The sequence below is a fragment of the Dichomitus squalens genome (assembly GCF_000275845.1).
Source record: "Dichomitus squalens LYAD-421 SS1 unplaced genomic scaffold DICSQscaffold_1, whole genome shotgun sequence".
In the NCBI taxonomy this organism is placed as follows: domain Eukaryota; kingdom Fungi; phylum Basidiomycota; class Agaricomycetes; order Polyporales; family Polyporaceae; genus Dichomitus; species Dichomitus squalens.
The window spans coordinates 596026-622026 of NW_006766883.1; the positions used below are offsets into that span (position 1 = coordinate 596026).

Below are 26001 nucleotides of genomic sequence, written 5' to 3' on the forward strand. Positions count from 1 at the left end.
CGGACATTGGGGATAGGACGATGTTACGTATACACAGTTCGCCGGGGTGACTATGAATATAGCAGGTTTGGTCTGCGGGAACTTATTGTATGTGAGGGAACCTAGTAGAAGGTTCATGATAGTACTTGTGTTGTGGGTTTGGTATGCGATGGGAATGGATACACGATTGCAAGGATGGGACGTGGGGGAATAATATACCAAGATGACGGAGTGAGAAGCGTGCCGTGCTAGTTCCAGAGCTCGCCGGCATGGGACTCGTCCAGCGTGGCTAGTTCCTCGGTCATGCGAAGAACCTCATAATCGCTGATGCCAGCGGCACCGTTGGCCATTGCCAGCGTTAGTGCAGCGATAGCCTTTTCGGAGCGCGAGGCGGTGGGCGGTGGAGTGGGCCTGGCGTTCCCGGGGACGATAGTGATCGACGATGCAGATGCAGAAATAATCCCATTGCTGCCCTCGTTTGCCTGGTGCGGGAGGGGCAGGGATACAAGGGATGAGTTGGTCGACGCCGAGTATGTATGCGACAAGGCAGGCGTAGAGAAAATATCTGACGACAGGTCGGTGTCCATGTCCGCATGACCTTCGTCGTCGGACGAATAGGCCGAAGGACCAGAGAAGCGACCCAGGGGTGACGAGCTACGTTCACTGTCGCCAAGACCAGGAGAATGCGAGGTGTGGGCCTCCGGGAGGTCGACGTCCATCATACTGAGCGAGAGGGCCCTTTTCTTGTGCGCGGGACTCCGAGCGATACCGACTGGAGAGGTCTCTCCGACGATCAAGACATCGTCGTCCTCATCCTCCGTTTGCGCCGTATCAGCAGTCGCGGCCTGCGGGACGGCATAATAAGATGTGGGGCGCGGCCGCCACGACCTCCGGGGTGCCTCGGTTTCGAAGGGCGACCCGGGGACGCGAGGAACCTTGAGATGGGACTGCTCCCAGTCGCGCATGCGGTACACGAGACCTTCACCGCTCTCCGCAACACTGCGGTGCAGCTCGCTGAGGGCGGATGCGCGCAGGCGGCGAGCTTCGTCCGAAGATATCCGGTCACCCTCAGCGCGCGGTGAGGCTTCTCGCGATAGACGGGCGCGCCCGGGGCCAGAAGCACGCCTGCGGGGCTTCGGCTTCTGTGGGAAGAATTGGAACGCAGCGGAGGTGCATGCGAAGCCGTACGAATTTGGCGATGATGCATGCGACTGATGCGGTGTGGGCGAGGTCGCGTCCAAGGAGGACAGGCCGTTACTACAGCTTCCTTCATCGGAGGACCCCTCCGCCTATAGTGCGCATGAGAAGGGGCAACAGGCCGAATGAGCATGGCTGATGCTGAAGGGGGCGCAGACGGGGCAAGGCTTACGTTGATGTTTCTGCGGGCCCTCTTCCCTCTTCGCCATGAGTCTACATCCCACTTCTCTGTAGGCTGATCGTGCGCAAGGTCCTTGTAGGATGGACTGCGGATGGAACTCGGGCGAGAGCGCTTGACCGAGATTCGCCATTTGACGTCGTCCGGCTGTCGGCGGGGTATGGGGGAGGAAGCGGAGTGAGATCTACGACGATGCGAGGAGAGACGGCCCGTGGGGGAAGACATAGACACAGCGCGCGACGTGGGACGTGCGCGACAGCGATAATATAGAGTGATGGGAACGTATAGAGAGATGAACTGTGGATGGGGCGGAGGACAGGGAGTAGGCGAGGAGCGTTGGGAGATCCAATGGTGGACCCAGTTGGCTGGAGTGGACGAACGGGCTCGCGCTCGCTCTATACATACAGTACCCTTCGGCTGATCCCGGTCAATGCAACCCCCTGCCTTATCGGGCCTCCCAGGGCTTCTCTCCCTCAGTGCAGCCTGGCATGTGCCCTGCCTCTGCCGCTCTCCAGTCGCTCCCACCCTCGATTTCTCAGCTTGCAATCGCCCAGATCTGTCTGTACACCTCCCGAAGACGCCAATCGCGGGCATGTCGTTTAGTCCGCGGCTCCTTTGGCCACGACCTGACCGCCTCGATTCGACCCTTGCAATCAAGCGCATCGTTTCCGAGGAGACGTAGTTCGCCTCACACGCGTCATATTCTTCAGTCACCTAGACTCGGGCGGGGCGTCCATCAACGCACATCCTCCATTCATACTATTGTGGCCATGGCGAATATCCCAGGCTTGCACTGCCAGCGCCCGTGTGCTTGTCCCCCGTTGCTTATCGTGACCCCCTCTCTCGCTTGAACCGCGGTCAATGCGAAAGTGTACGACCCAAGGGGATTGGAAAAGTCCGGAGGAACGGCTTGAGTTGCCAGTCGGGCCGAAGTTCTCTGTTGGGCGGTGTTATTCTGCGTGCTTCGCGATTTCTGGGCACTTGGGTTTTGACTTCGCGCACAGTCATTCTGACTTCAAGGTACGATGACGCGGCGTGCGAGAGAACGGCTGACATGGACCGCGCACCGCTGAGGTACCAACTCCGGGGCACTCGCCTCTGTTCCGCGAAACCCCGTTCTCCCCCGGCTAAGCATCTGTCTTTTCAAGACACATATCGGACGCGTCCCTCGCACTGACGACACCGCGCCCATCCCCCTCTGACAATTTCGAGTCCCTGTCCATCAGTTCAACCGCGACCGAGTACGATATCGCGGAGACGTGCCGCCCTGGTATGGGAAACCACTCATGGGATCATAGACCCTACCGCTCATCCCCCAACCTATTACCCCGGATCAGGTCTATGCCTTAGCGCACAAATGAGCGGGATAACAAGCTCCACCCCGCATCCCTGCATTCAGACGTCCAGTGCTGTTCACCGTATGACCTCCTCTGATCCAGTCTTTCCCCGCTCGCGCGCGGATCGACGTTGGTCCGAGGTATAACCCCCGTACGCGTTGCGCGACGCGAACGTCTCGTGGCGTGCGTCGGACCAACGTCGGTTGAGCTCGTCCTTCGTGCGTACTTAAACCGTCCGAATGCGCTGTAGGGACCCCGACCATCTTGCGCGAGCGTATCACTGTCGCAGCTCGTAGCCATGAAGGGGATTTTGCCGCTCTTCCTGTTTGGATATCTATCAACCGTGTCCGGCACGATCCTCTGGGATGGAAGGTTCAATAACTACACGTAAGTCACGCGGCGTCTAGAGCATATTTTACGTGGGATGTCTACGGCACCCTGCATAAATCGCTTTGTGGCAGGGTTAGCATTTGCAATAATTGACACCAACTCCTTGACAGGACCGCCACCGACTTCGATCAATGGTCCTGGAGCAACCAGGTGGGCACGTATCAGACGTACATTTACGTGAGTATCCACTTGGCTCTAAATGACTTCTCGGTCTCGATAAATGCTGACTTTCGTGCACAGGGAAACCAGCATGTGAGTGGTGCGGGGCCGTACCTGACATTCCATAGAAGTTCCCACTCACTACCGCGTTCGCCTTACAGGGGGAGACCGCATCTTCGTGGTTGACGCTTGGCAGCCAGTACAAGAACCCTGCTAGTACGTCATTATGTATCTCCTGACGCCCCGGAATACGCTGACTCCGGCTACGTTCATGTTTCGCTTGCTGCAGCGACGGGTGAGAAGCAGGGTGTCAAGGTCAAGATCAACGCCACATCGACGTGGAATGGGGGTCCCATGCTCAGGACTGAGCTCTTGCCACAAACGACCAATTCTCTCACCGGACACCTCTACTTCCATGTCTCGTTGCAGATTCCCACCGTCAATCCCCCAGGTCAGTATCGAGCATGTCCTTAGTCTGTGTTTGACGTACTGATTGGAACTCGATCATCCCGGTCTGTATCATTCCCGTAGATCCTGCATACGAACATCAGGTAGGCGCCAAGACATTATACAATAGCGTGGAGCACGGGGCGCTGAGAGAATGTTGCTTCTCGGGGAACATAGATCGTGTTCTGGGAAGGCCACTATGCTGACATCAAGTATGGCCAGCTTTCCGGTGAGCGGAGATTTGGCCCGTGGGCGGCTTAGATGATTATGTTCATGCATGTGATTTGCAGGGCAAAATGGCGTCGCGGACACCCTCCAGGTCATCACCGGAGGGGAAAGCATCTGGTCCGTCCAGCCTGTGAGAGGTACCTGGGTACGCATCGTTATCTCTATTGCTGTCCCCTCTGGTGCCGTGATTCCCCTTGTCGGAGACTGACTGACTTGCCATGATCCGTTTAGTACAACTTCATCCTGGAAGTCGGTTCGCCCGGCGGCCTGTGGGTATCCACTGGTAGCAATGCCCTGCAGAAGGTGTACACCGGATCTCTGAACGGTAACGGCGGCACAGACTGGCATGTGGGTACGTCTACGACCGGTTTCTGTTAGAATGGGTCCACACTGGCTCACGTCCGACGACCGGGATGCTGTCAGGTGCGCTTCGGCTGCCCATCAACGGCAATGCACAGCAGATCAACGAGACGGACCTCTACTATAGCGGGGTCTACGTTGAGGATTCAGGCCCCACCACCCAGCCCTGAACGTGGCCGCGGGCGAGGGCTAGGGTGTGAGGGCAAGGGAGCGAGAAGAGCCAAGAACTGTTTCACCGGGGTTAGTATTAGTCTCAGCAGCATCTCGTATCGATGTGAAGTCACGAAGAGTAGTCTTGTAAAACACAGATGCAGATATAAGCTTAGCATTATCGTTGCGACACGGTGCCAATCCGGCGGTGTCTTGCACCGAGCATGGTGAGGCCTGAGGTCGCCATCGCATAATATACTCGGCTCACCACTAGTCCGGAGCGTCAATTCTTCAACTATCGTGCCGCGGAGGTTGGCCGGCGGCGAGTGTTCTGTTTAGAATGCATGCCATAGATCAATGTTCAAAAGCCATGTGTCCAGCCTTATTTCCGTGGGTCGATTCTTCGGTCCTATGACTGCGGGTCCCCCGAGGTTTCTGGACCTTTCAATGACGGAGGACATTGCAATGACGGAGGACATCGCGTGTTCAGGCGTATATGGTCATAATCACCTCATGCGCACCCTCCGGTCTCTCACCCGTTCGCGACAAGCTCGTTGCCTCCTCCGCCAAGGGCGCGCTACCCACGCATCGCCACTACGGCACAAGAGCTCGAAGAATGATCGCCTTGACAATCGCCAACCTGGCGACGTCAAATCGGTGGTCACAACGAGCAACGCTCCTTCTCGGCGGTTCAGATGCGGAGGCCGCAGACGACTACTTACAAGGACGCCAGGTACAACCGCGTCGTATGATCAGACCTTCGCAGACTCTGTCAAGTGCACGATCACGAAGGCCTGCGGTCATGCGATGCCCTGCGGCCGTTGCATGAGAATAAGCGAGTCGTTTCCGATGTGAACTTATGCGTGATGTATGATAGCTCCCTGCGTAGGTGATCGGGCCTGTCTATCTGCGACAACGCCATCTCTTCGCCGCATACCTTAAAGAGGTGGGTGCGGACGCTCTGCTCGTACGCCTCTACTCGGTTTGCTGCTGAGTTCCCGGTGGCTGAAAACTCAAAGGTAGCACCAGCACTGGCAAACATGGCTTCCACCTTTGCCTTCGCCATGATGGTCCCGTTCGCGTGCACGCTCGCGCTGTGCCCGTCCCTCGCGCTGGCGGCTGATGCGTGTACTACTGGCAGCGGGTATGTGCGCGATCGACATAACCATTCAACGAGGCTGCTACTGACGGATTATGCTTGCTCCCTTCCAGGTCCAATCTGACTACATGCTCGCCTGGGTATGCCTGTCAGACCCTGAATGATAGTGAGTGCCTCGTTGAGGTCTCATGGCACGGCGGAGCTCATGAGATATGCACGTCGTAGCTTCTATATGCGTTATTGATCAGCATACGCCTTCGAACAAGACGCCAAGCAAAGCGGTCATCCACACCGAAGTCGCGAACATCGCGCCCGAATGGGCTGCCGCTTATGCAAAGGTTGGTCGTTCAGCGGAATTTACCAGTCAGAAGGGCCCAGCTCATCCTGTGCACTTAGGCGAAACCGGTAGTAGCCAATTTATCGAATACTGACAAGTCCAATCTGGGGACAGGTGAGCTATTTTGTCGCGTGATCTCAATGAGTGGGTGGGTGCTAAGTGGCTATCAGGTCTTGGTCAGATTGGAGGTTCGTTACAATCAGCTAAACCTCGTAAAGTATGCTATGTCAACTCATTCACAGGACCCTGCATCGGGACGACGCCCTCTATCTCCGCCATCCATAACTTCTCCGGACTCTGCTTGCAAGGTGCGCGTCGTTGCGTCATGTTGTGAGGGAGATGACGAGATGACGGCATGCAGACAGCCCTGTCGGCGTGCGTTTCGTTGACGGTAATTCGGTGTTTCCTGCGTGCGTTACTTGTCTCTGCTTTTGGCGATACCAGAAACTAAGCCTCGCTTGGTCGTGTTACTGCCAGTGAGATCAATGCGGCCGCCACGTACGTCCACGCACTGAAAATTCCGAAGTTAGCTCTCCTAACACGTCTGTAGATGGAACCGAACTCTGTTTCGCCAGCGGGGCGCCGCCCTGGGAGCAGAGTTCCGCGGCAAGGGGGTGAACGTCGCCCTTGGACCTATGATGTAAGTCCGCAAGACGACGTCATGCCATAAGCTTGACTTGACGGTCGATGTATCGTCGATTAATGTGTTAGGAACCTCATGCGGGCCCCGGCGGCTGGGCGCAACTGGGAAGGGTGGGTGTCTTCCCCTTTCCTTCATCGGCGACTCGGAGAGCAGCTCATTTGGGCGGTTGTGTGACGTAGAGCGGGAGGCGATCCCTTCCTGACTGGAGAAGTGGCGTATGAAACTGTCATCGGTATCCAGAGCCAAGGCGTTCAGGCCTGTGCGAAGCATTACATCAACAAGTATGCACCTTTCCAGCGCATTCAGTGACTTCTTCCGACCAGCGATCCTCTTCCAATAGCGAGCAGGAACATTTCCGTGACAGTAGCTCTTCGAATGTCGATGACAAGTATGTGCCGTTGATGTACTGGTATTCCATACCCACTGACCCAACAACCCACAGGACGGTGATATCTCACTCCCCAGTCATCGCATTACAGTCCTGACAGATCTCTCTCAGCAACATGAGTTATATGCGCATCCCGTAAGGACCTTGACGCTCGAGAAGCATGTTGACGAACTAATTTAGATCAATGCAGTTCCTTCGTAGCGTGCAAGCAAACGTTGCCTCCGTGATGTGTAGCTACAGTAAGTCGGACATCGGGGCGAGCGTATAAGTCCATACTTATAACTTCGCTCTCGGCACGACAGACCAGAGTAAGTCAATCACCGGTGTCAATGTATTGCCTTCACTTAACATGATGGATTGCGGTAGTCAACGGAACATACGCATGCGAGAATGACAAGACGCTGAATGGCATTCTGAAGGGTGAGCTCGGATTCCAGGGCTGTAAGTTTTCTGTGCGACCGGTCCTGTCGTCGCCTCCTGCTAACTCCGAGTTTAGATGTCATGTCCGGTATGTGTAACTTCCAGCGCTTCGACATATCGATCCACTGAACTCTTGGCGAAGACTGGTATGCCACCCACTCGACCACCCCCGCTGCGAATGGTGGACTCGACGTGAGAATCATTCATCCTGGCATCCGATCGTTCTTTAATGGCTCTGCAGATGACCATGCCCGGAGACGAGTTCTTCGCGTCGTTCAGCAGGTGCGTATACAATAAACAGAGAAGATTGTTTCGCTCAGCTTGCTTGGCGTCCAGTTACTTCGGCAGCAACTTGGTCAATGCCGTCACAGCAGGGGATGTGCCCCAGGAGCGCCTCGACGTAAGCAGAGATATTCTGTGGACATGATTCATTCTGACGCACCCTCAGGATATGGCTACGCGTATCCTTGCGGGATGGTATAACACGCCTCAGTATCACATCATCACGTTATTTACGTTGCCTGGATAGGTACTTACTCGGCCAGGACTCGGGGTACCCGGCGGTCAACTTCAATTCCTGGCTACCCTTCCTAGGCGACCACGTCAATGTCCAAGCGGACCATGCAAGGTCTGCTTTCACCCTGCCTTACCTTTTCGCGTACAATCGACCTGACCGCCTTCAAGCCTCATTCGTACCATTGGAGCCGCTTCCGCTGTCTTACTGAAGAATGAGAAAAACACGCTTCCTCTCGGCGCACCCAAAACTATGGCAATCGTCGGTACTGGTGCTCGGTCCGCGATCGTGGGTCCGAATGAGTCAGTATATGCGGGCTCCTCGATGGTGAAGCCCCTCGCTCATCCACCCTTGGCAGGTGTCTCGACCACAGTTGCAATGATGGCGTCCTTGGCGTTGGCTGGGGAAGCGGGTTAGTGGCTTGTTTCTGGTCCAAGCCCTCCGCGCACTCATGTCATACCACCCGACAGCACCGCAAGCTACCCATACATTACTGCGGTTAGCAGCTTTCTGCCAGTGTCGAATCTAGGACTGACTGTTATTTGTAGCCGCTTGATGCCATCTCTGACCGCGCGAAGGCTGATGGCACGAGCATCTCTTCCTGGACTTTGAGCGACGATGCGAATCTATCTCAAGACACTGCAACTGGCAAGGATGTCGCCCTCGTTTTCATCACGGCTGATAGCGGGTGTGTGTCTTGTACTCGTCGTTTTTCTGGATGAGCTATTCAATTGGAGTTATAGTGAGGCATCATACACCGTTGAAGGCAACGCAGGCGATCGCAATGACCTACAGGCTTGGCACAGTGGCGTAAGAAGCATTTCCACTTATGATCATACGCGTTCGAGGTACTGATCAGCTCTTCATAGGATGATATTGTCGAGCAAGTGGCTAGTGTCAATAACAACACAATCGTCGTGATCAACAGTGTTGGGCCAATCATTGTGGATGCTTGGATCGAAAATCCTAATGGTAAATTTATTGCCTTTTCTCCCGCCGCAATATCTGAATTGACATATAACATACGGTGTAGTGACGGCTGTGGTATGATCGAACTGCGGTTGTCATGTCGTATGTCTGCTGAAATATGGTGATCCGCCAGATCTGGGCAGGGCTTCCTGGACAAGAGGCAGGAAACGCGCTCACCGACGTTCTCTACGGCGACGTGAACCCAAGGTCCAGTCATACTGACACGAAATCCTCGTTACGAGTAACTGAGGGTGTCATTTGCAGCGGCAAGATCCCGTTCACAATTGCGAAGCAAGAACCTGACTACTCCGCTCGCGTGATATACGATGGCTCCGGGACTGTCCAGATCAACTACACTGAAGGTCTCCTTGTTGACTATCGCCACTTCGACGCAGTACGTTCCATAGCATCACTCTGACATGCGACTCAGAAGCTGACCGTGCTGTGAATCAGAACAACATCGAGCCCCGTTTCGAGTTCGGCTTCGGTCTGTCGTACACAACGTTCGCATACTCCGACTTGGCGATCAGCGGCTCTACTGCCGGTGGTTCCCGTCAAGCCCTGGGACCCGGGTCTTCCCTCGACCCCTGGTACGTACTCTCCTTGATTCTGCACGAGTACCATCTGAGCCCCCATGACAAGGCTCCATGATCCCGTCGTGAACGTATCGTTTACCGTTACCAACACCGGATCGAAGGCGGGCACTGAGGTCGTGCAGCTTTACACCTCTCCGCCCGCATCCGCGAACCAGGCGCCGAACAATCTGAAAGGCTTTGACGCAGTCTTCCTCAATCCCGGAGAGTCCAAGACTGTCACCCTTCAGCTGTCCCGTTACGATTTCTCCGTCTGGGATGTCGTCTCTCAAAGTTGGCAGATCGCTACTGGGGAGACTGGCATTTCCGTGGGTGCAAGCAGTAGGGACTTGAGGCTCAAGAGTTCTATCACCAACTGAAGTGGCCTCCGACCCTGCGGGAAGGAACATTTGCCCTTTAGGGAACGCTCCTAGCTACTTCTGTAACTTACTTTTTGTGACCGATCTTGATCTCGACTGGTTTGTGGACAGAGTTAGTCTCGTGTCGTTAGCGCAGGGAGATATGAAGCTATATCAGAATGGACGATCAACAAAAGAACGCGAGAAGACAGAGAGCTAGTAGCTAGAGAAAGCACTGAAAACAGATGTCGACGAAACAGGAGCCAGTCTGCAGTCAGTCCGTGTCAGCATGCCGTAGGTATGTATGTGTACAGTCCGTGGAGAAACCTCAATATAACCACACGCTCGATACTCGTTCACGGAGCTTCCTTATTCTTCCCCCCAGTCAACTGCCGCACCAGATACATGCCCCGGCCCTCGCCCCCTTCACTCTTTGTCCGCGCCGCGAACCCGATGGCGGACTTCGGACGAGGGTACCGCGACACGCCAGGCCGAGGGCCGTCGTGCATCTTCGTCGGACTCGAAGTTAGCTGGCGCGTGGGGCTCAGTCCTCCGCCGGTGAGCTGCCTCATGAGCGAGGGGTCCGAGCTACCGATCCCGGTGAACTGGCGCGCCAGAGTTGTAGTGCCCGTGTACTGCGGCGCGACCCCAAACGGCCCTCTGCTGCCAGTTGGCGCAGGCGCGACGGGCGTGCTCCGCGTCGGCGAGGGCGAACCCCGACGGTCGAGCGGCAGGATCAGCTGCAGATTATCCGCGTCAGCTCTTCTCGTCCATCAGGAATGTGCAATAATTTGGCACTGACCAAGCACTCGCGACACCACACGCCCCCGTCTCTATCCGTCTTCGCCGCGCTGTCCAGCTTCTTCCCGCAGCCGGGGCGTCCCTCTGCCTTCCTGCGCCCCCTAGCCTCCTGCCCGCCGCAAATCAGGCACGCCGCGTGCCACCGTGAGCCCTGCGGCCCAGGCACAACACCGCGCTCCATCGGAGACACGTTCTGGTGGCAGCCCGGGCAGGCGTTCGCGCTCCCGAAGCGAGGCTGCGGAGGAAACACGAACGACTGCTGAGTTGGGGGCGCGGTCTTTGGTGGGGGAGCCTCGTACCGGCTCGAGCTCGTGTGGTACGTCGCGGCGGCAGTAACAGTAGAGGGAGTCTTTGGTGGGGAATGTGCCGCTTGCGACTGGGAGCTCAGAGCAGGGCGGGGAACCTGGACAGGGTACGAGCGAACGATCGTCCGTTCTGGCGGTGCGCACTACGGAGAAAAGATGTGAGTATATGCGCTTCGCTCGTCCCCACACCAACGATACAATCCAGAATGAACACTCACCTCAACATGACACGCCCCCTTCGGGCCCCTCACGAAGATCGCCCTGCCGCCATGGTCCTTCTCCTCGAACAGGCCGTCGCACACCGTGCACCGGAAGCACGACGTGTGGTACGTCTTGGGCGGCACACCGCTGCTCGACGGTTGCTCGGGCACCGTCACGAACTTGCCGCCGTCCTTCCTGCTGAACAGCGGCTGGCTGCAGCGCACGCATCGTGCGTCGGGCGGGAGGGGCGCGGGGATCGAAATATCGTGCGGGAGGAGCGTGCGCGACTTTGGCGTTGGGGTCGTCGCCTCAGACTTCGTGGGAGTGTCGCGCTCTCCCGGGTGGTGCGAGGTGACGCCGCCCTTCGCGTGTGCGCGTTTGTAGGGGGGGGAGAGCGAGGGCGGGGTGGAGGGCCCGCTGGACTGCGTCATGGTATCGGATACGTCCGAGGCGAGGTCAGGCGTGAGCGGCATGGATGACGACGTGTAGTCCGTAGCCAGCGACGTCCCAGAGATGCTCTTGCGCAACCCCATGCTGATGCCGAGCCCGACGCGCTCCCTGGGCGGCGACGCGAGGTCCCGCGAAAGCCGCAGTATGCGCGACATAGGCCCGTTGCCGGTGAGCTGGGGATCGATGCTGCTCACGGACGTGTCCGAGCTGAGGTCAATGAGGTCGCCTGTGGGCACCCTCGGGAACGACCCAAGCAGCGACTCCACCTCCGCGTCTCCCGTTCGGTCGCCCTTCAGCGTGTACTCAGTGTCACCGGTGGTGTGACGGCGAGCGTAAGACGAAGTCCCTGTCGTGTCTTGGCGGACATAATCGACATCGCCTGTCCTGTCGCGCCGCACGTACTCGGTCTCCCCTGTCCTGTCACGGCGCACGGCCTCCGTACCTCCCGTATTATCGCGACGGACCCGAAGCGGCTGTGTTGTGCCCAGGGACGATGACACGCCGTCGTCAAACACTGAGGACATTGCCCCGCTCGAGCGCGGGCGGGACCTGGAGCGGCGTTCTCGATCTCTCCGCGTCGGCGTCGTCGTTTCCGAAGGAGGCAGAGCAACGCGACTCGGGGACGACGAGATTCCAGGCGAAGCCTGCCGGAGGAACCGCTGCTTCATCTCCTCCACCGCGTCCGCCGTAGGCTGTCGAGCGACCGGGCTGCCATACCTCGGACTGCCGGTGCCGGTTAACCTCGAGGAGATCGGCGAGCCTTCGTCGCCGTCGGGTTCGGGCGACCGCAGCCTGTTGTACGTGCGTCGAGACACCGGACTCCCATCGCTCGCGTCGGAGCTTTGGTATCGAGTAAGGGCGTCGCGCAAAGCGGGAGATCCTGCGCTAGAAGAGGATTGTGCTCGCGCTCTCGCAGCGAGGCGTTCAGAGATGGGACTGGATTCGATGGCGGTGGTATACCGCTTCGACACGGGGCTCTGTGTGCTTGGAGGAGACGTCGGGGTATGCATAGAGGGAGACGCTGGGTTAATGAACTTCGCACCGCGGCTCTCCGTTTTGACGGGTGTAGTGTCCCGACTGCGTATGCCCAGCCTCAACTCGAGCTCCTCCAGCGCAGGACTCCCCTCCCGGCTCCTACTGGTGCGTTTGGTGCCGCCCAGGTTACTGCGCTCCTCGAATGGCTCGTCGCCCCTAGGTTTGCGAGGGGTGTTGCCTGGTGTCCGCTTGAGGCAGGTGTCGAAGCAGTCTGCGCAGCTCGGCCTTCCTAGGAGGTCCACCATCGGATGGTCGCTGATATTCTTGAAGCAGCCTTCGCAGCAGAAGCAGCGCTTGTGCCAGACCTTTCCGCTCGCCTCGACAAAGCCACCTTCACTCTTGAGGATCAGCACGGGCTTCCCGCAGGCAGGACAGTCGCCTTTGGAGCCGCCGTTTGCGGTGAAGCAGGGCCGACACAGGAATCGCGTGCCAGAGCCGACATCGTCGATAGGGAGACCGGGGCGAATGGACGTTGGATCGGGGTATATGGTCGCATCAGGAGGGAATGGGGCGGAGCATAATGCGCAGATGAAACTTGACAGGGTTTCCTTGGGCTGTAGCACGGAGCCATAGACTTTAGCGAGTCTTGAGCCGCTGTTCAGGTTGGGCAAGATTCCCTCTTCGGGATTGACCTCAGAGGCGATATTGTCGTCGTAAGGAAGCGTTGTGGAATGTTTGAGTGGAGATGGAGGTCGTTGAACGGAGGTGGACGTCGCAATATGTTCGGATACGCGGCGGTCAAGGGACACAGCAAGGGGCTTCTGGTTTGTGGGTCTGGGAAAGCGCTTCGTGGGAGATGCAGAAGAAGGTGAAGGGGTAGCAGCGGTGTTGATGTTGGAGTCGGGTTGATGTTGACCAGTGAAAGTCCTAGGGACCGGCTTGGTGGGGGACTTGTCGCGAGGCTTGTCTCGGGTTACGTATGTCTTGGACCATGGGTCTTGAGACTTGCCGTCGGACTGATTCCACTTTACAACAGGTGCTATTCGCATGTTCAGAGAGCGCGTCAGACGATGCTAGTGGGCGGTGAGACTGACCGACAGAAGAGCCGCCGCATTTACAGCGGGGACCGACGACGATATCTCCACATCGTCTGCAGAATCCCATTGGTATAGTACAAAGAAATGTCGTATTTCAAAGAACGAGGCAAGAGCAAGCGTAGGGGGCGTGTCAGACAGTCGGCAGTCGGCGCGTGTTGGACCAAGGTTTAAGAAGCAGGCCAAGGCACCTTCTCAAAACAGGCAACCCAACATCCCCTTCACGATCACGTGGCCGACGCGCTATCCCACCGTGTCAAGTTCGACTTCCGTCCACGCGCGTTTGCTGGCCCTTTCTCTGCACACTGGATCCCCCAAACACACAGAAAGTAGACCACGTATGAACGGTCCTGATACATGTATCAAAGGCATCATGTACTGTCCCTATCACCTCGTGAGCCATCACCACGCCAGCCTCGCCACAATGCTCCTGGGACGCTGCCGCACGATCACCTTGCGTATCTCGTCCAAACTGACGATGGTAACGTCAACATATCGGTAACAAAGATGGACACCGGATGGAACACTCACAGGAGCAGACCGATGCCAAAGGTCACAGGGATGAAGAAGAACTCAACTGGGATCGGACGAGTGTCGAACACCTTCTGGCTGCGAGAGCAGAAGGTTCAGCACGTGAGCATTGCAGAGATTCGCACTCAGACTTACAACCAAGGAACATAGTGGAAGAAGATACCGATACACAAAGCCATAGCCGCAGCCGCAAATACCGACGGGTTAGACATCGGCGTGTGCTGGACAATGCTCAGCTTCCGTCCGCGCGTCGCGAACAAGTTTCTGGTACGTCGAACGTGAGCGTCCGTCTTCGCCAGATCACGAGGACACGCTCACCCCCATTGCATCAGCACCAGTGTGAAGAAGTACACACTCTGCGCCTTGAACAGCAGCTCATTCGTCAATTCGGGCCAATTACCGAAGCCGAGCGTAAGGATTGAGAAAGGGACACCGTGGGTCTGGAGATACCAGAAGGACCTAGGGAAGCGATTTGTCAGGCACTTTGCAGGCAACGACAACATTGATACCTACATAGCCATGGCGCATAGGGTTTCCAAGATGCCGAGGAAGGCATAAGCTTGGAAGAGTAGCCTCCAGTCGGCCAGTCGCTCTGTCTTGACATTCCGGGGGGGACGCTCGAGGAGACCCGACTCAGGCTTCTCGAGACAAAGACTCAAAGCCGGAAGGACGTCCGTCTGCAGCGATCTCAACAAGGCCGTCAAAAGTGAACACATGGAGGACATACGGCGACGCAGATCAGGATCATCCTGTCGTTGAGAGTGCATGGTCAACTCGTGGTATCCATCTAGGACCGAGCATGGCTCACTGAATGTTACTCAGCATTTGCGGGACGCCGATGAGGATGTTCAGTAAAATGGGCATGAGCTCAGAGAAACTGGGGAGCTTGAGAGACTGTCGCGAGTCGTCAGCGCAGATTAGAAGGAGCTCACCTTCCAGCAGGGAGCAGATAGAGGACGGTTTTCTTGAGATTATCGAAGACGAGACGGCCGTATTCCAACGCTATGATGATAGCAGAGAAGTCGTCCAGGAGGACCATGTCCGCAGCCTCGCGAGCGACATCCGAACCCTCGCCCATAGCAATGCCGCCTGTAGAGTGCACCGTGAGCGTCGCGCGCCGGGCAGAGGATAGGCATGCATCTGACTTCAACTTACAATCAGCAGCCTTCAGCGACGGCGCGTCGTTCACGCCATCGCCGGTCATGGCCACAACGCACTTCCTCTGCTTGAACTCGTGTACGATCCTGAGCTTCTGCTCGGGCGTGGTACGCGCAAAGACGATTTCCTCGTATGTGCAGAGACGCTCAACTTGCGCGGCGTTCAATATCTCAAGCTCAGGCCCGGTGACGACGATGCTTTTGCTTATATGATTTTCCTCCTTTCCTTCAGAGTTCTTCGCGGAGATGCCCTCGTCCGAACCTGTGGGTAGATCGGCCACGTGGTGTATACGGTCGACGTTCGTAATGATGCCCGCCTGCGCAGCGATTGCGACCGAAGTCGTTGGATGGTCACCTGGAGTGTGCTAATGAATGCCTAGATGAAACAAGACAGAGGATGCCGCGACGTACCTGTGACAACAAAGAACCGGATACCCGCCTTCCGACATGTCTTGACCACGTCCGGGATGCTCGGCTTCAGTGGGTCTATCAGCCCAAGAAGGCCGACGATGATTAGGTTGTCGCGGAGAGACTCGACGAGCTCGGCAAATTCCTCGGATTGCGGATCCGCGCCCTTGGGGATCTCGTCCTCTCGAACTACCCTGCGAGCGAGGAGCAAGACACGCTGGCCGTCACGAGCCCACTGCTCTTGCACTCGCTTGATGCGTTCGCTAACGGGCGCTGAAAGGGGTATCGGAAAGCCACCTGCGGGGTTGACCACGAGCTTGCAGCGGGGAAAGAGGACCTCAGGGGCGCCCTTGACAAGCAGGAGGAAATCCGATCTTGCGAAGTTGTCCCAAGGGGCGATCGGAGCCGGGGACTTATCGAGGGCAGACTGGCATAGCTTCAGCATGTACTTGTTCTATACATGAAAGGACGGTGAGCTCATATCGTTTACGCCGGAAGAAGCATCAGACAATAGTGTACTTTTGAGTTGAAGTTGACCTTGAAGATCTCCTGCCATTGACTGCGCAAGGGGTCCGCCGCAAGGACACTATCTGAGAACCGCAGGATAGCAGCATCTAGAATGCTGACATGTGAATCTCGTGTCCAATTGGGCAGAGTATTCGTCTTTACCTGTTGCATCTCCAGCAATGGCCCTCTCCAGAGCGTCGCCCCTATCCCCACCAAACGTCGCAGCATTGCACAGCACTCCGACTGCAACAGTCTGAGACAAATTCGACTCTATCTCAGGAGTAGCATTTGCTAGGACAGATTCGTACGCTGATGCGTCGAAGACGAGGTCGTCGACCGCGACGCTGACGACACGCATTTTATTCTGCGTCAGGGTCCCAGTCTTGTCCTGAGATGCGAGTGACCCATTTGGTCGGTGGAACACATATCACGCTACGGGAGACTTACAGAACACAGCAAGTTCACCGATCCCAAAGTCTCCACGATTGACAACGACCTAGTTCGCGTTAGGGACGCACTGACACTCAGGACGAAGAGCACCTACTTGCACAGGACCTTGTGCTTACTGAGAGTATGCGCTACCTTGGCGAGTGACAGGGTGACAGCGATAGGCCTCAAAGCGAGATGAGAAAAATCAATGTTGTCAGATGCGAGAAGACTCACAAGCCTTCAGGGATGAATGCAACTTCGGAGGAAACATATATGAGACCTGCAACCGTGAAGCATTTGGCGAACAATCTTACCCATAACCGAAACAACATCAATAAGCAACCCTGAAACGTTGATGTACGACGGGAAAGTGGTTCGCAACCTGGGGAAGTCATCACTTAGAACGGGCACCTCGTTGGTTATGGCGAGCGTAGCGGACCATGCTGCCCATAATATGACGATCAAGATAGCCACAGCGGTGACGAGAGAAGCAATGACGAGAACGAAGTAAAGAATCTCGCGCTGGAGCGTTGTCATCCGCGAAGCCTCCGTCGATGAAAGCTTCGCGATGCGCCCGCTGTGCAATGAGTTAGCACGAGAAACAGCGAGCCGGTGCGGGCTACTAACAAGACTGTGTTATCTCCAGTCTGTATAACTAGTCCCGTGCCGGATCCGCTAACGCAGTGCGTGCCTTGCAAAGCGATGTTCTTGGTCTACACACCATCGTGAGCACACCAAGTGAGTGAAGGATATAGATGCGTTACCTCGAGAAGGTTCTTGTCCGTCATGTCGACGCGACCTGCAATTAGCTCGCTCTGGGAATTCCCCCTCAAATGAATGATTGAAACTCAAACTGGGCATGTCAACATCACACACCTCTCCGGTCAGGATACTACGGTCAAACCTCAGGTCCCCGCTGACCTGAATCAACCTCAGATCCGCCGGGACTTTCTCGCCAAGGCCGATATAGATGAGATCGCCGTTGACAAGTTCGGAAGCGGATAGCTTGACTCGACTCCCATCTCTTAGAACAAGCACGTCCGAAGGAAGCATTCCTTTGATCGACGACATAACCTTCGATGTCGAGAAGTCTTGCCAGGCATTGAACGCCGCTTGAAGAAACAGGACGATAAGGAGTACAACTGCCAAGGCTAAGTTCGACGCCTGAGGGTTCGGTTCTCCTAACGGTTTCCTGTCAAAGAGACATGTAGCAGACGAATTGACTGTAGCTACACAAAGACGTACCACGCGATAAAGCAGACGACGCTTGCAGCAAGAAGCAGACTGCCAAATCCGCCCATGACCCATTCCAAGACCTTGCGTAGCATATTGCTCTTCGGTGGAGAGATAGCATTCTTCCCGTATTGTTGTTGACGACGCGAGACCTGGGTAGTGTCAAGACCGGTTTGCGGAGAGACACTGAGTCGTTGAAGCGCCTCGTCGACACTTATGATGTGCCAATCCAGCGCAACGAGCTCTGTGAGTACTAGTGAGCAGACAATCGTAGGTGATGAATGCAGGTATGGACCTTTGATAGCGTTCTTGCGCATCGGTACTGCATCTCCATCGACAGGGGAAGTGTGAGTCTCAACATGAATACTAAGGGTCCTGAACTCGGAAGTAAAGCGGGGAACCATCTGGATACCAGTCCCCTGCCGGTTGGGACGCGGGGTTTCCTGGGGTTCCAAGGTGACATGATGAGCGAACTGCGTCACCTTCTCCGGCTGAGCTTCTACGTCGATGGGAGTGGAAGAGAACGACATATGGCTGGGGGCGAGCAGGCTGCGACGACTATCACACCCTAGCCATGGAGATTTATACGTGGAGAGGCGATAGCGCCAGAAACGCTGTGCGAGGTACGAAACCTATCAATTTGCATAACCGCCTAGTGAGCACGGAGACACGGGACAGGAGCGAGGGATTATGCTATTGGACGGAAGTTGAGTGGAGGCGGACGCGTGAGTTGAGCTATTGGTACGTCAGGACTGTGCGAAACCTCCCAATTGCCATTTCTGGCATGTCGCAAAGATACGATCGCATGCCTTCTAGGGGTCTGGATCAGGCGGAGACGCTGTGATTGAAATGCATGCATTTTCAGGCCTTCTTCTGGGGGTCAATGTTCACGTAACGCTGAGCAACAGACAGGGCATGGTGCGGATGGAACAGTAGACCGGTTCTATGTCAGGGGAAGGCGCAGTCTGGGAGTACATACCGTCAGCAATGGCAGACGGGCGGCAACCCCACCGACGGACCTTCGAGAATCCGGAACCATCCTGCAACTGCAGGCAAGGCCCTTCAGCTACGGCACCTACCAATACGGTGATATGTACGCACGTAGCGGCAGAGATCCTCAGCCACAAGTGTGATCCGCTGTCGGAGCGTCGTGACGAACACGTCCCCTTCGGAACAATCCGCAAGCCTACTAAGTTTGTTCAGGTGCGTCTTCAAACTAGTTGACCAAGGCGAGGAAAAATAAAATTGACCTTGGTGGTGAATTGTTAATAATCTTCTCCGCTATCAGATGAAAGAGAGCGTACGGGTATCGTCTGTGGCGTGTTCCATCAGACTAAGGAGGGCTCTGCAAATTGCAGGGGCGACGAACAGCCCGAGCAATTCCTCCGATCCAGCAACCGCAATGTGGCTTATCGATGTAAGTAGGAGCGCGTCGCGAAAATAGCTCCAAGCTTCCGCCCAGAGCAGTTGATTGCAACTGCGGATATTGGCAGTCGCCGACACGTACGCCGCTAGCGAAGCTAGCCTGGACATCACTGATTGTAATGGAGACAATAAGCGGCAATAACCACTCACATACGACCAGTATGTCCGTTGGTTCGGCGCTAATGGTGAGCGCCCACACCGATTCGTCTTCACAGCATCGGCCCATTGTCTGGAAGGTGATCTCGTCCCTACGTTTCTTAAACACAGTGAGCAAACACAATGTAGCATCGAACAACATGCACCGCGTCGAGGATCCCGAGTTGAGTTTACGGAGAAGAGCCGATACGAAGCGGTGGACAGAGTCGACATGGAAGTACATTGGCGCTCCGGCAATCCAGATCAGTGTGAGGAACTGAACGGTTTGCCTCGTAATTCGCAATCCCAAGTAATTGCGTGGTGACGCGTGCGTCATATCACTGAGGGATAAATGTCAGATACAAATGGTTCATGGGTGCGCCTCATATGTTATGCCTCACCTGCTCAAAGAAAGGAGTCCTGGCACCCAAAATCGTTGAGCAGCCACATTACACCTGGAACCTCACGGAAACGCACGTTCGTCAAGACGTCTAACGCACTCAGCCTTCTGGTCAAGAAACACGTTTGCTGCCACTTTCAAGGCATCCGGGGAGTACGATAGGGCTTCTAAGAGGGCATCTTTCGCTGTATGTTGTCAGAGTCGTCTCGAAGTGACGGCCATATGTTTGTGCTCACCAGACAGCTCCAATTCCCCATCGGGTAGTATCGCGAATAAGGTGCACATCATGCTGTATATCACTACGGTAGAGGGGCGGTCGACCTCTACAACTCGCAGCAGGTACTTCAGACTCCAACACAGTCTGGCAATGAACTTCAACGCGGATATTGACAGTGAAGTTGAGCCCGAGTCCGACTTCATGGCACGAAGCGTGCACAGCAAAAGACGCTGAAGAGACCGACTGAGTAGCAGCAGCAAACTCTATGGAAAGACCTACCGCTATCATTGACAGGGCCGGCATGGGATGCCTTGCTAGCACATTTACAAGATCGCACTGACAAAACATAGTTGTCTCTGTTACTTGGTCCAGCGGCCAATCCGGTACCCAGTGCACATGTTGCAGCCATGTGGCAGTCTAACGGGATTCAGACCATGCAACATGCGCATAAGGAGTTTCCGATTCTCACCAGATGTTCCAGTACTTCAGCGTTGTGGAGGCGACCATCCGTCCAGGTGCTCCAGGTCCACGGAACGGTCATCCCCCATCTCGTCAGAATCACCTTCGCGATGTCTATTACCGCAGGAGACGATATGATTGATATAGCAGAGTGGCTAGGATCCAACTGGAGGATAGTTTCGATCATTTCCAATAGAACCGTGGTTGACTGCGGACGACACGACAAGTCGAGGGTCATTGGGTCGCTAGACGCAGCAGCCTGATAGGGCTCAATGTATGACTTCAGACAATATCCAGGAACCGAACTTACCGCATATAGAGTCACAAACATAGCATACGTGATACGCTCTTGCTCAACGGAGTCTTGAATCACGATTGGAGTGCGCTTGGTGTCATAGGCGACCACGCGCCTGATTCGTGCGTCGAGTGCTTGAACTATTGTATATCCAATCTCACTGTAAAATGTGTCTCATTCCAAATGGTCTCAGAGTAGCAGTTCGAGCGAACTGACCAATCCGGAGACTCGACGTCTCCTGCCAGTTGTGGAGCCATCACATGTACTCCGAAAAGCAGGCTTGACGCAAGACGAATAGCGGCAGGTGAATTGTGCTCGGAGTTCAACATACCCGCAACGTCGCACCAGCGCTCTGCAGAGTGATCAGCCTGAATATTGAGACTACGAAGCACGGTTCTTACCAGGTAGTTGAACGGCGGCACGTAGCATGTCGTCTTCTCTGTGCACGAGTATCGCAGGCGGCTGGTTGTGATCCGAGGGGACAATGCTGCAAAGACCTGTAGACGCGGCCAGTACAGCTTGTCCCAGTTGAGAGAGGATGAGGTCTGCCCAGCAGACGACGGTCGACATGGCTTGACCAGCGGCATTGCGCGCTACGATGCTGTGAATTACCGATCTATAGTCGAACAGGAGGGCCAAGGTCGAATGATTCACTACACAAGCACGACAATGTTAGCCTTGGAACATGCGGAAGTAGAAATCCTTACGGAGTAGACATAACATGTCTCGCACCTCAGATTGCTCGACCTCACCGGAAGGAAACGACCGAATGATGCGGCCGAGGTGGTGTCGAATCGTGCCCGAAGCAAACCAAACTTGCTCGAGGGTTCCTTCGTCCTGTGTGTGATGCGCCTGTAAGTGAAATATAGAGGCTATGGAATGAGTCAAGACGTCCTTACGTCTTGGGCGGCGCATATATCGAGCCCTCGCAGTGCCTTAAGCGCGTCGACAAGCGGGATCGGCTCTCCGATGCTTTCTCTACCAGCAAGCGTCTGCATCAAGTCATCTGCGTCCCATCCCATAACAGACCCTCCAGACTCAGACTCCGTGTCGCTTGATGCTGACATGGAACGGATATGCAGTAGCCACAGGTGGTTAAGAGGAATGGAGGCAAGGCCTGCAGGCGCCACACTTGCTGGGCTATTCGGAGCCGAAAAAGCTTGTCAAGCTTCCAGAAGTCCGTGGCAGACATACGCCGGCTGCCTGTACACACCGACCACATGCAGACGAAGACAACACGCCATCTGAAGGAATCACAAACCAGGCACATTCTTAAGCAGACTTGTTATATCTGTTTTACATTCAAGCTCCTCGAAGGAGGTCGAGAACACCGACTCGAAAGCCTCATTTGCCTCCGCCGTCTGTCAAAGTATATCATGAGTCTCCAATATGTCTGGTGACATGAACCGCTCACCTCTCCCCCGCAATACTCATAGTCATCCCATTGTTCATCCTCTTCAGCGTGGATCAGTGTAAGCATATCCCGGCGGATTTGTGTCATGCCCCCCGTGAACTGCAGACCCTGGCTTTCTGCAGTTTTGCGGACGGCCACCTGCACCTCCTTCGCCTGCCCGGAGGGCTTCTTCTCCTTCTTCGGCGCTGGAGCGGGCGCAGGCTCATCTGGATCTGGAGGAGGGCCCTCGTCTTCATCCGACTCATCCCCTGGACGCGTGCGCCTGCTTTTTCGAAGGTGCATATCCATATAGGTGAGGGTTGGACGGAACTGGTGAGTCTCGTTTATCGGATGTAGATAGAGCCGTCCTTCAATCAGCTCTCAGTGGGCTGGCGCGAGGTGAGTATATTCACAACTCACCCTCACGAAGAACCCCTAGAACATATACACCAATCTGTGGAACTTGCTCACTGCGCATTCGCACCTCCGACAGCCTAGCATCCTCTCCTTCTCGCTGCTTCACTTTCGGCAGCTCCTGATTCTTCTCCTTATCGTCCTCCACCCGCGCTGCACCTAGTTCCTTTGATCTCTCGCTATTCCATACCTCGGGACGCGTATCGACAGGTACATGGACTTCGAGCCGCTTCACCTTAGCCTTCACGCGTGCGCGGATGCGCTTACCGCTGGCAGCGGCGGATGGTGGGACTTCCAGGGGTCGTGTGAGGAGAGGGAATTGATGTAGCTGAATATTTGGCCGGAGAGCATCTGTGTAGTTGACGGGAATGACGCTAACGAGGCGGTCCTCGACCTCCATGCCGTCCATGGTCGCGATGCAATGAGTCCCAATCAGACGCCTGCAGTAAGAGTCCGCGTAGATCTTGGGCGCGTAAATTTCCCTCGACCGCAAACGACTGAGCAAGGCCTCTGTTGATCTCGTACCTGGCCTACTCTCATGGCTGCACATCATGACTACATTATTAGACTCATCTAGCTCGTCTGCGACGGTAATTCTTGGGAAACGCAAGCGTCGCGACTCTCTCGTTATACACCTACCCTCGCCTGCACCTAGTTGCGAGTACGACCCTGCCTACACTGAATCTGAGTATGAGCCTAGCCAAGCCTCCGACCATCCAACTAAGGGCCCTAGTCGTGGGGAAGTCAAGGCGAAGCGCGACTATGTGTGTACGTTCGAAGGGTGCACCAAAGCTTACACCAAGCCTTCGAGATTAGCAGAGCATGAACGTTCTCATACAGGAAACGTGCGTTACTACCTTCTACCACTATATCGCCTTCGCTTATTGCATGTATAGCGTCCATTTGTTTGCAGAGTGTGCAACAAGTCATACCTACGCGAGACACATCTCCAGGCACACGCTCGGATACACCTGCCGAGCTCTGCGAAACCATTCGCTTGTGAGGAGAAGGATTGCAGTAAACGCTTCTGGACTTCGCAACACCTACGAGCACACATAGAGCTACATCGCGGAGAGAAGCCGTTCAAGGTGTGTGCAGCTCAAACTGGCCCATGCCTATACGAGGGCTGACTTGCGGTTGTAGTGTACTGATGAGCACTGCGACGCGGCTTTCTCTAAACATCACCAACTACGGGAGCATATCTGCACCAAACACTCTCCTCCTGGCACGAAGCCATATCGCTGCGAGCGCCCAGGTTGTACGAAGTCATTCGCTACTAATCAGAAGCTCACTACGCACATGAGAACGCATGATGGTACGCCCTACCCAATCATGAACCGCTGTCACCTCTGACGCCGAGATATTCAGACAAACGATATACTTGTTCACATGTAGCTTGTCTGCCTGCAGAAGGCACGGACCCGACGTACTACCCGACGTGGTCTACCTTGCAGCACCATACACGTACTGTGCACCCACCGACATGCCCTTACCCGTCCTGTAACGGCAAGACTTTCTCTCAGCAGAAGGGTCTTCGCGCGCATCTGAAGATTCATGCACAAAGAGACCAGGAAGATAATCTTGGCAATGCAGCCGGTTCCGAAGACGAAGACGAGGGCGAGCGGCCTCGGAAGCGGCGGCGTGGTGGAGATGTCGGACGCGATTGGGTGTGCGACGTAGACGACTGCGGTAAAGACTTCAAATCGGTCCGTGCCTTAGTCGACCCGTGCGTAGGGACCCGTGCTGACCTCGCTACAGAAGAAGGCTCTGACAACCCACCATAACATTGCTCACCTTGGACGGCGCGACTTCATCTGTCCTCACGAGCATTGCAAGCGCGCGTTCGGGTATAAGCACTTGCTTCAACGCCATCTCGCCAAGCTTCATGCACCCCAGAGCAGCTCTGATGCAGATGCTACACATGAGGACGAGACCGAACATGAGACTGATGCTGGAATCAACATCGACTTCCTTACCGGCAAGGCGTACGCTTCACTTGCGCAGGAATCCCTCAAACAGGCGAACAAGCTGCAGTGCCCTTTCCCTCACCTCCCTCGCCTGCTTTCTGAAAGCATAGATCAGACCCCTTCGAGTAGCAAGCCAGTGCCCGCGTGTCAATACGTGTTTAGTCGTGCATACGACTTGCGCCGCCACCTCCAGGCGGAACATGATGTCGATGTCGAGCGAGAGAAGGTGGATCAATGGGTCAAGAGTGAGAAGGCGGCAAAGGCAGCAACGCAATAGTCGTTATCTGTAGCCTTGTCACTACTCATATAACTAGTTTCTCCTGCATATCGTGATGCTACTTCATTGCGCTACGCTTTCAAGTACTCAAGACTTGCCTGCCGTCTCTTACTCGATCAACGGTTGGCGCGGAGCAACGGCTACAGAAACTCCATGAGTTTTGTTCCACCTACACCGATGGTACCACCTTTTCCTGCAACCTGCGAAAGCAATTTCTTTCCCCAGGAAGCGACCTCTGAGGCGCACTTGATGAGAGTAACCGCATGTCTTGCAGCACGCTCCAAGCCTGATTCTCTCAATGATACCTAAGTAAGTCGTGACGGCTCTTGTGAACCCGCTCGCTGCCCTCAATCTTGCCCTAGCAATTGGCAGAATCTGCATCTTGAGCTACCGACGTGCTCCTCTCAGACCCTCCCGGACCGTCATAGGGGTTGACAGACTTAAAGCGGTGGCTCCGCTAAGTTTTGTCGGCCCCCTCAGCCTTCTACGGGGGCGGTTGCTGAAGAAGATCGTGCCCCCTAACCAGCGACGAGGCGGCATATCTGTGTCGCCCACAATGTCGCGGTAGCAGCGTAGGGAACATGTGGTGAGTACCAGTATCTCGACCCTAGTGCTAGGCTGACACTCACTCAAGGCTCGAGGTCCCACTGCAAAATGTGGAGGCCTTAGCTACCTCATGCCCCCAGCGATATTGCCGAGGAGGCTTTCGGCCGGGGCCTAATTCCAGACTGCACTCGAGGTTTTGCCAGTGGCAGAAGGGTCATGGATATGGCTACTGCTGGCTCTAGAAGAGTTGCGAGGTCCACGTAGGCAGTAAAAGGCCCCATGCTCCGTTAGGCCTTTCCAGTACATGAGACTCTCGACCTAGAAGATCATGACTCGAGAACGAGGATATGCGTGCCTCAACTCTGATGCGAGAGAGGGTTCAGCAGCTCGAGGGCAACGATAGCACACAGTTGATTTGGAGGCTACAAGGACGTGTCCCTCATGGGCAATCAAGCTTGTACTAATGGCATATGCATGGAGTCGAATCAGCTAGATGACTTTGCTTTGGAGCTGTGAATCGGAGAAGCCCGTGTCGCATATTGCATATATCGCGCTTCGATATATTCACTATCTATACTGAAGGTAAGTACGACAAGAGTCGCTAAATAATAGTAATAGTAAGTGTAGATCTGCTGGGAAAGAGCTGATGGATATAA

The 26001-nt window shown here is 55.4% G+C and overlaps 8 protein-coding genes across 8 annotated transcripts; 4 read left to right on the plus strand and 4 right to left on the minus strand.

Annotated features, from left to right (window-relative positions):
* Positions 1-227: 227 nt before the first annotated feature.
* DICSQDRAFT_95102 (uncharacterized protein) lies at positions 228-1658 on the minus strand (the record flags this gene model as incomplete). The annotated part of the gene is made up of 3 exons (XM_007360059.1): positions 1349-1658; positions 578-1268; positions 228-544 (listed from the first exon to the last, which is right to left on the minus strand). Exons 1-3 carry the CDS (start codon positions 1577-1579, stop codon positions 228-230), a joined length of 1239 nt encoding a protein of 412 aa, XP_007360121.1. The 5' UTR covers positions 1580-1658.
* A 1331-nt stretch (positions 1659-2989) lies between these two features.
* On the plus strand, positions 2990-4445 carry DICSQDRAFT_47207 (uncharacterized protein; the record flags this gene model as incomplete). Its single annotated transcript, XM_007359819.1, has 9 exons — positions 2990-3078; positions 3192-3258; positions 3402-3456; positions 3530-3691; positions 3772-3791; positions 3865-3916; positions 3978-4060; positions 4147-4267; positions 4339-4445. The coding sequence occupies 9 exons, from the start codon at positions 2990-2992 to the stop codon at positions 4443-4445; spliced, it is 756 nt and encodes a 251-aa protein (XP_007359881.1).
* A 1020-nt stretch (positions 4446-5465) lies between these two features.
* On the plus strand, positions 5466-9900 carry DICSQDRAFT_176390 (beta-glucosidase; the record flags this gene model as incomplete). The annotated part of the gene is made up of 33 exons (XM_007360060.1): positions 5466-5569; positions 5638-5690; positions 5750-5862; positions 5921-5975; positions 6032-6049; positions 6104-6169; positions 6223-6271; positions 6339-6359; positions 6412-6501; positions 6573-6614; positions 6684-6785; positions 6845-6896; positions 7004-7027; positions 7083-7131; positions 7195-7200; positions 7259-7333; positions 7389-7400; positions 7455-7504; positions 7554-7594; positions 7649-7712; positions 7761-7789; positions 7842-7940; positions 7997-8128; positions 8185-8238; positions 8297-8324; positions 8375-8514; positions 8570-8636; positions 8696-8798; positions 8860-8870; positions 8929-9002; positions 9060-9189; positions 9249-9385; positions 9438-9900. The coding sequence occupies 33 exons, from the start codon at positions 5466-5468 to the stop codon at positions 9745-9747; spliced, it is 2400 nt and encodes a 799-aa protein (XP_007360122.1). The 3' UTR covers positions 9748-9900.
* Positions 9884-13622, minus strand: DICSQDRAFT_151054 (uncharacterized protein; the record flags this gene model as incomplete). The annotated part of the gene is made up of 4 exons (XM_007360061.1): positions 9884-10466; positions 10529-10975; positions 11051-13497; positions 13553-13622. 4 exons carry the CDS (start codon positions 13620-13622, stop codon positions 10083-10085), a joined length of 3348 nt encoding a protein of 1115 aa, XP_007360123.1. The 3' UTR covers positions 9884-10082.
* A 332-nt stretch (positions 13623-13954) lies between these two features.
* DICSQDRAFT_47382 (sodium-potassium ATPase) lies at positions 13955-18221 on the minus strand (the record flags this gene model as incomplete). The annotated part of the gene is made up of 22 exons (XM_007359829.1): positions 13955-14024; positions 14084-14161; positions 14219-14347; positions 14402-14542; positions 14597-14760; positions 14811-14832; positions 14892-14960; positions 15016-15172; positions 15239-15595; positions 15652-16102; positions 16168-16262; positions 16318-16543; positions 16603-16651; positions 16700-16768; positions 16819-16840; positions 16899-16966; positions 17024-17161; positions 17212-17297; positions 17349-17399; positions 17461-17776; positions 17830-18061; positions 18113-18221. The coding sequence occupies 22 exons, from the start codon at positions 18219-18221 to the stop codon at positions 13955-13957; spliced, it is 3099 nt and encodes a 1032-aa protein (XP_007359891.1).
* Positions 18222-19029: 808 nt separating this feature from the next.
* DICSQDRAFT_130838 (uncharacterized protein) lies at positions 19030-19669 on the plus strand. The gene is made up of 3 exons (XM_007360062.1): positions 19030-19067; positions 19122-19337; positions 19393-19669. Exon 3 carries the CDS (start codon positions 19404-19406, stop codon positions 19656-19658), a length of 255 nt encoding a protein of 84 aa, XP_007360124.1. The 5' UTR covers positions 19030-19067; positions 19122-19337; positions 19393-19403; the 3' UTR covers positions 19659-19669.
* A 2332-nt stretch (positions 19670-22001) lies between these two features.
* DICSQDRAFT_151056 (uncharacterized protein) lies at positions 22002-22955 on the minus strand (the record flags this gene model as incomplete). Its single annotated transcript, XM_007360063.1, has 3 exons — positions 22002-22109; positions 22163-22509; positions 22562-22955. 3 exons carry the CDS (start codon positions 22953-22955, stop codon positions 22002-22004), a joined length of 849 nt encoding a protein of 282 aa, XP_007360125.1.
* Positions 22956-23056: 101 nt separating this feature from the next.
* DICSQDRAFT_95117 (uncharacterized protein) lies at positions 23057-24799 on the plus strand (the record flags this gene model as incomplete). Its single annotated transcript, XM_007360064.1, has 5 exons — positions 23057-23400; positions 23452-23643; positions 23699-23870; positions 23924-24261; positions 24314-24799. Exons 1-5 carry the CDS (start codon positions 23107-23109, stop codon positions 24797-24799), a joined length of 1482 nt encoding a protein of 493 aa, XP_007360126.1. The 5' UTR covers positions 23057-23106.
* Positions 24800-26001: the final 1202 nt, after the last annotated feature.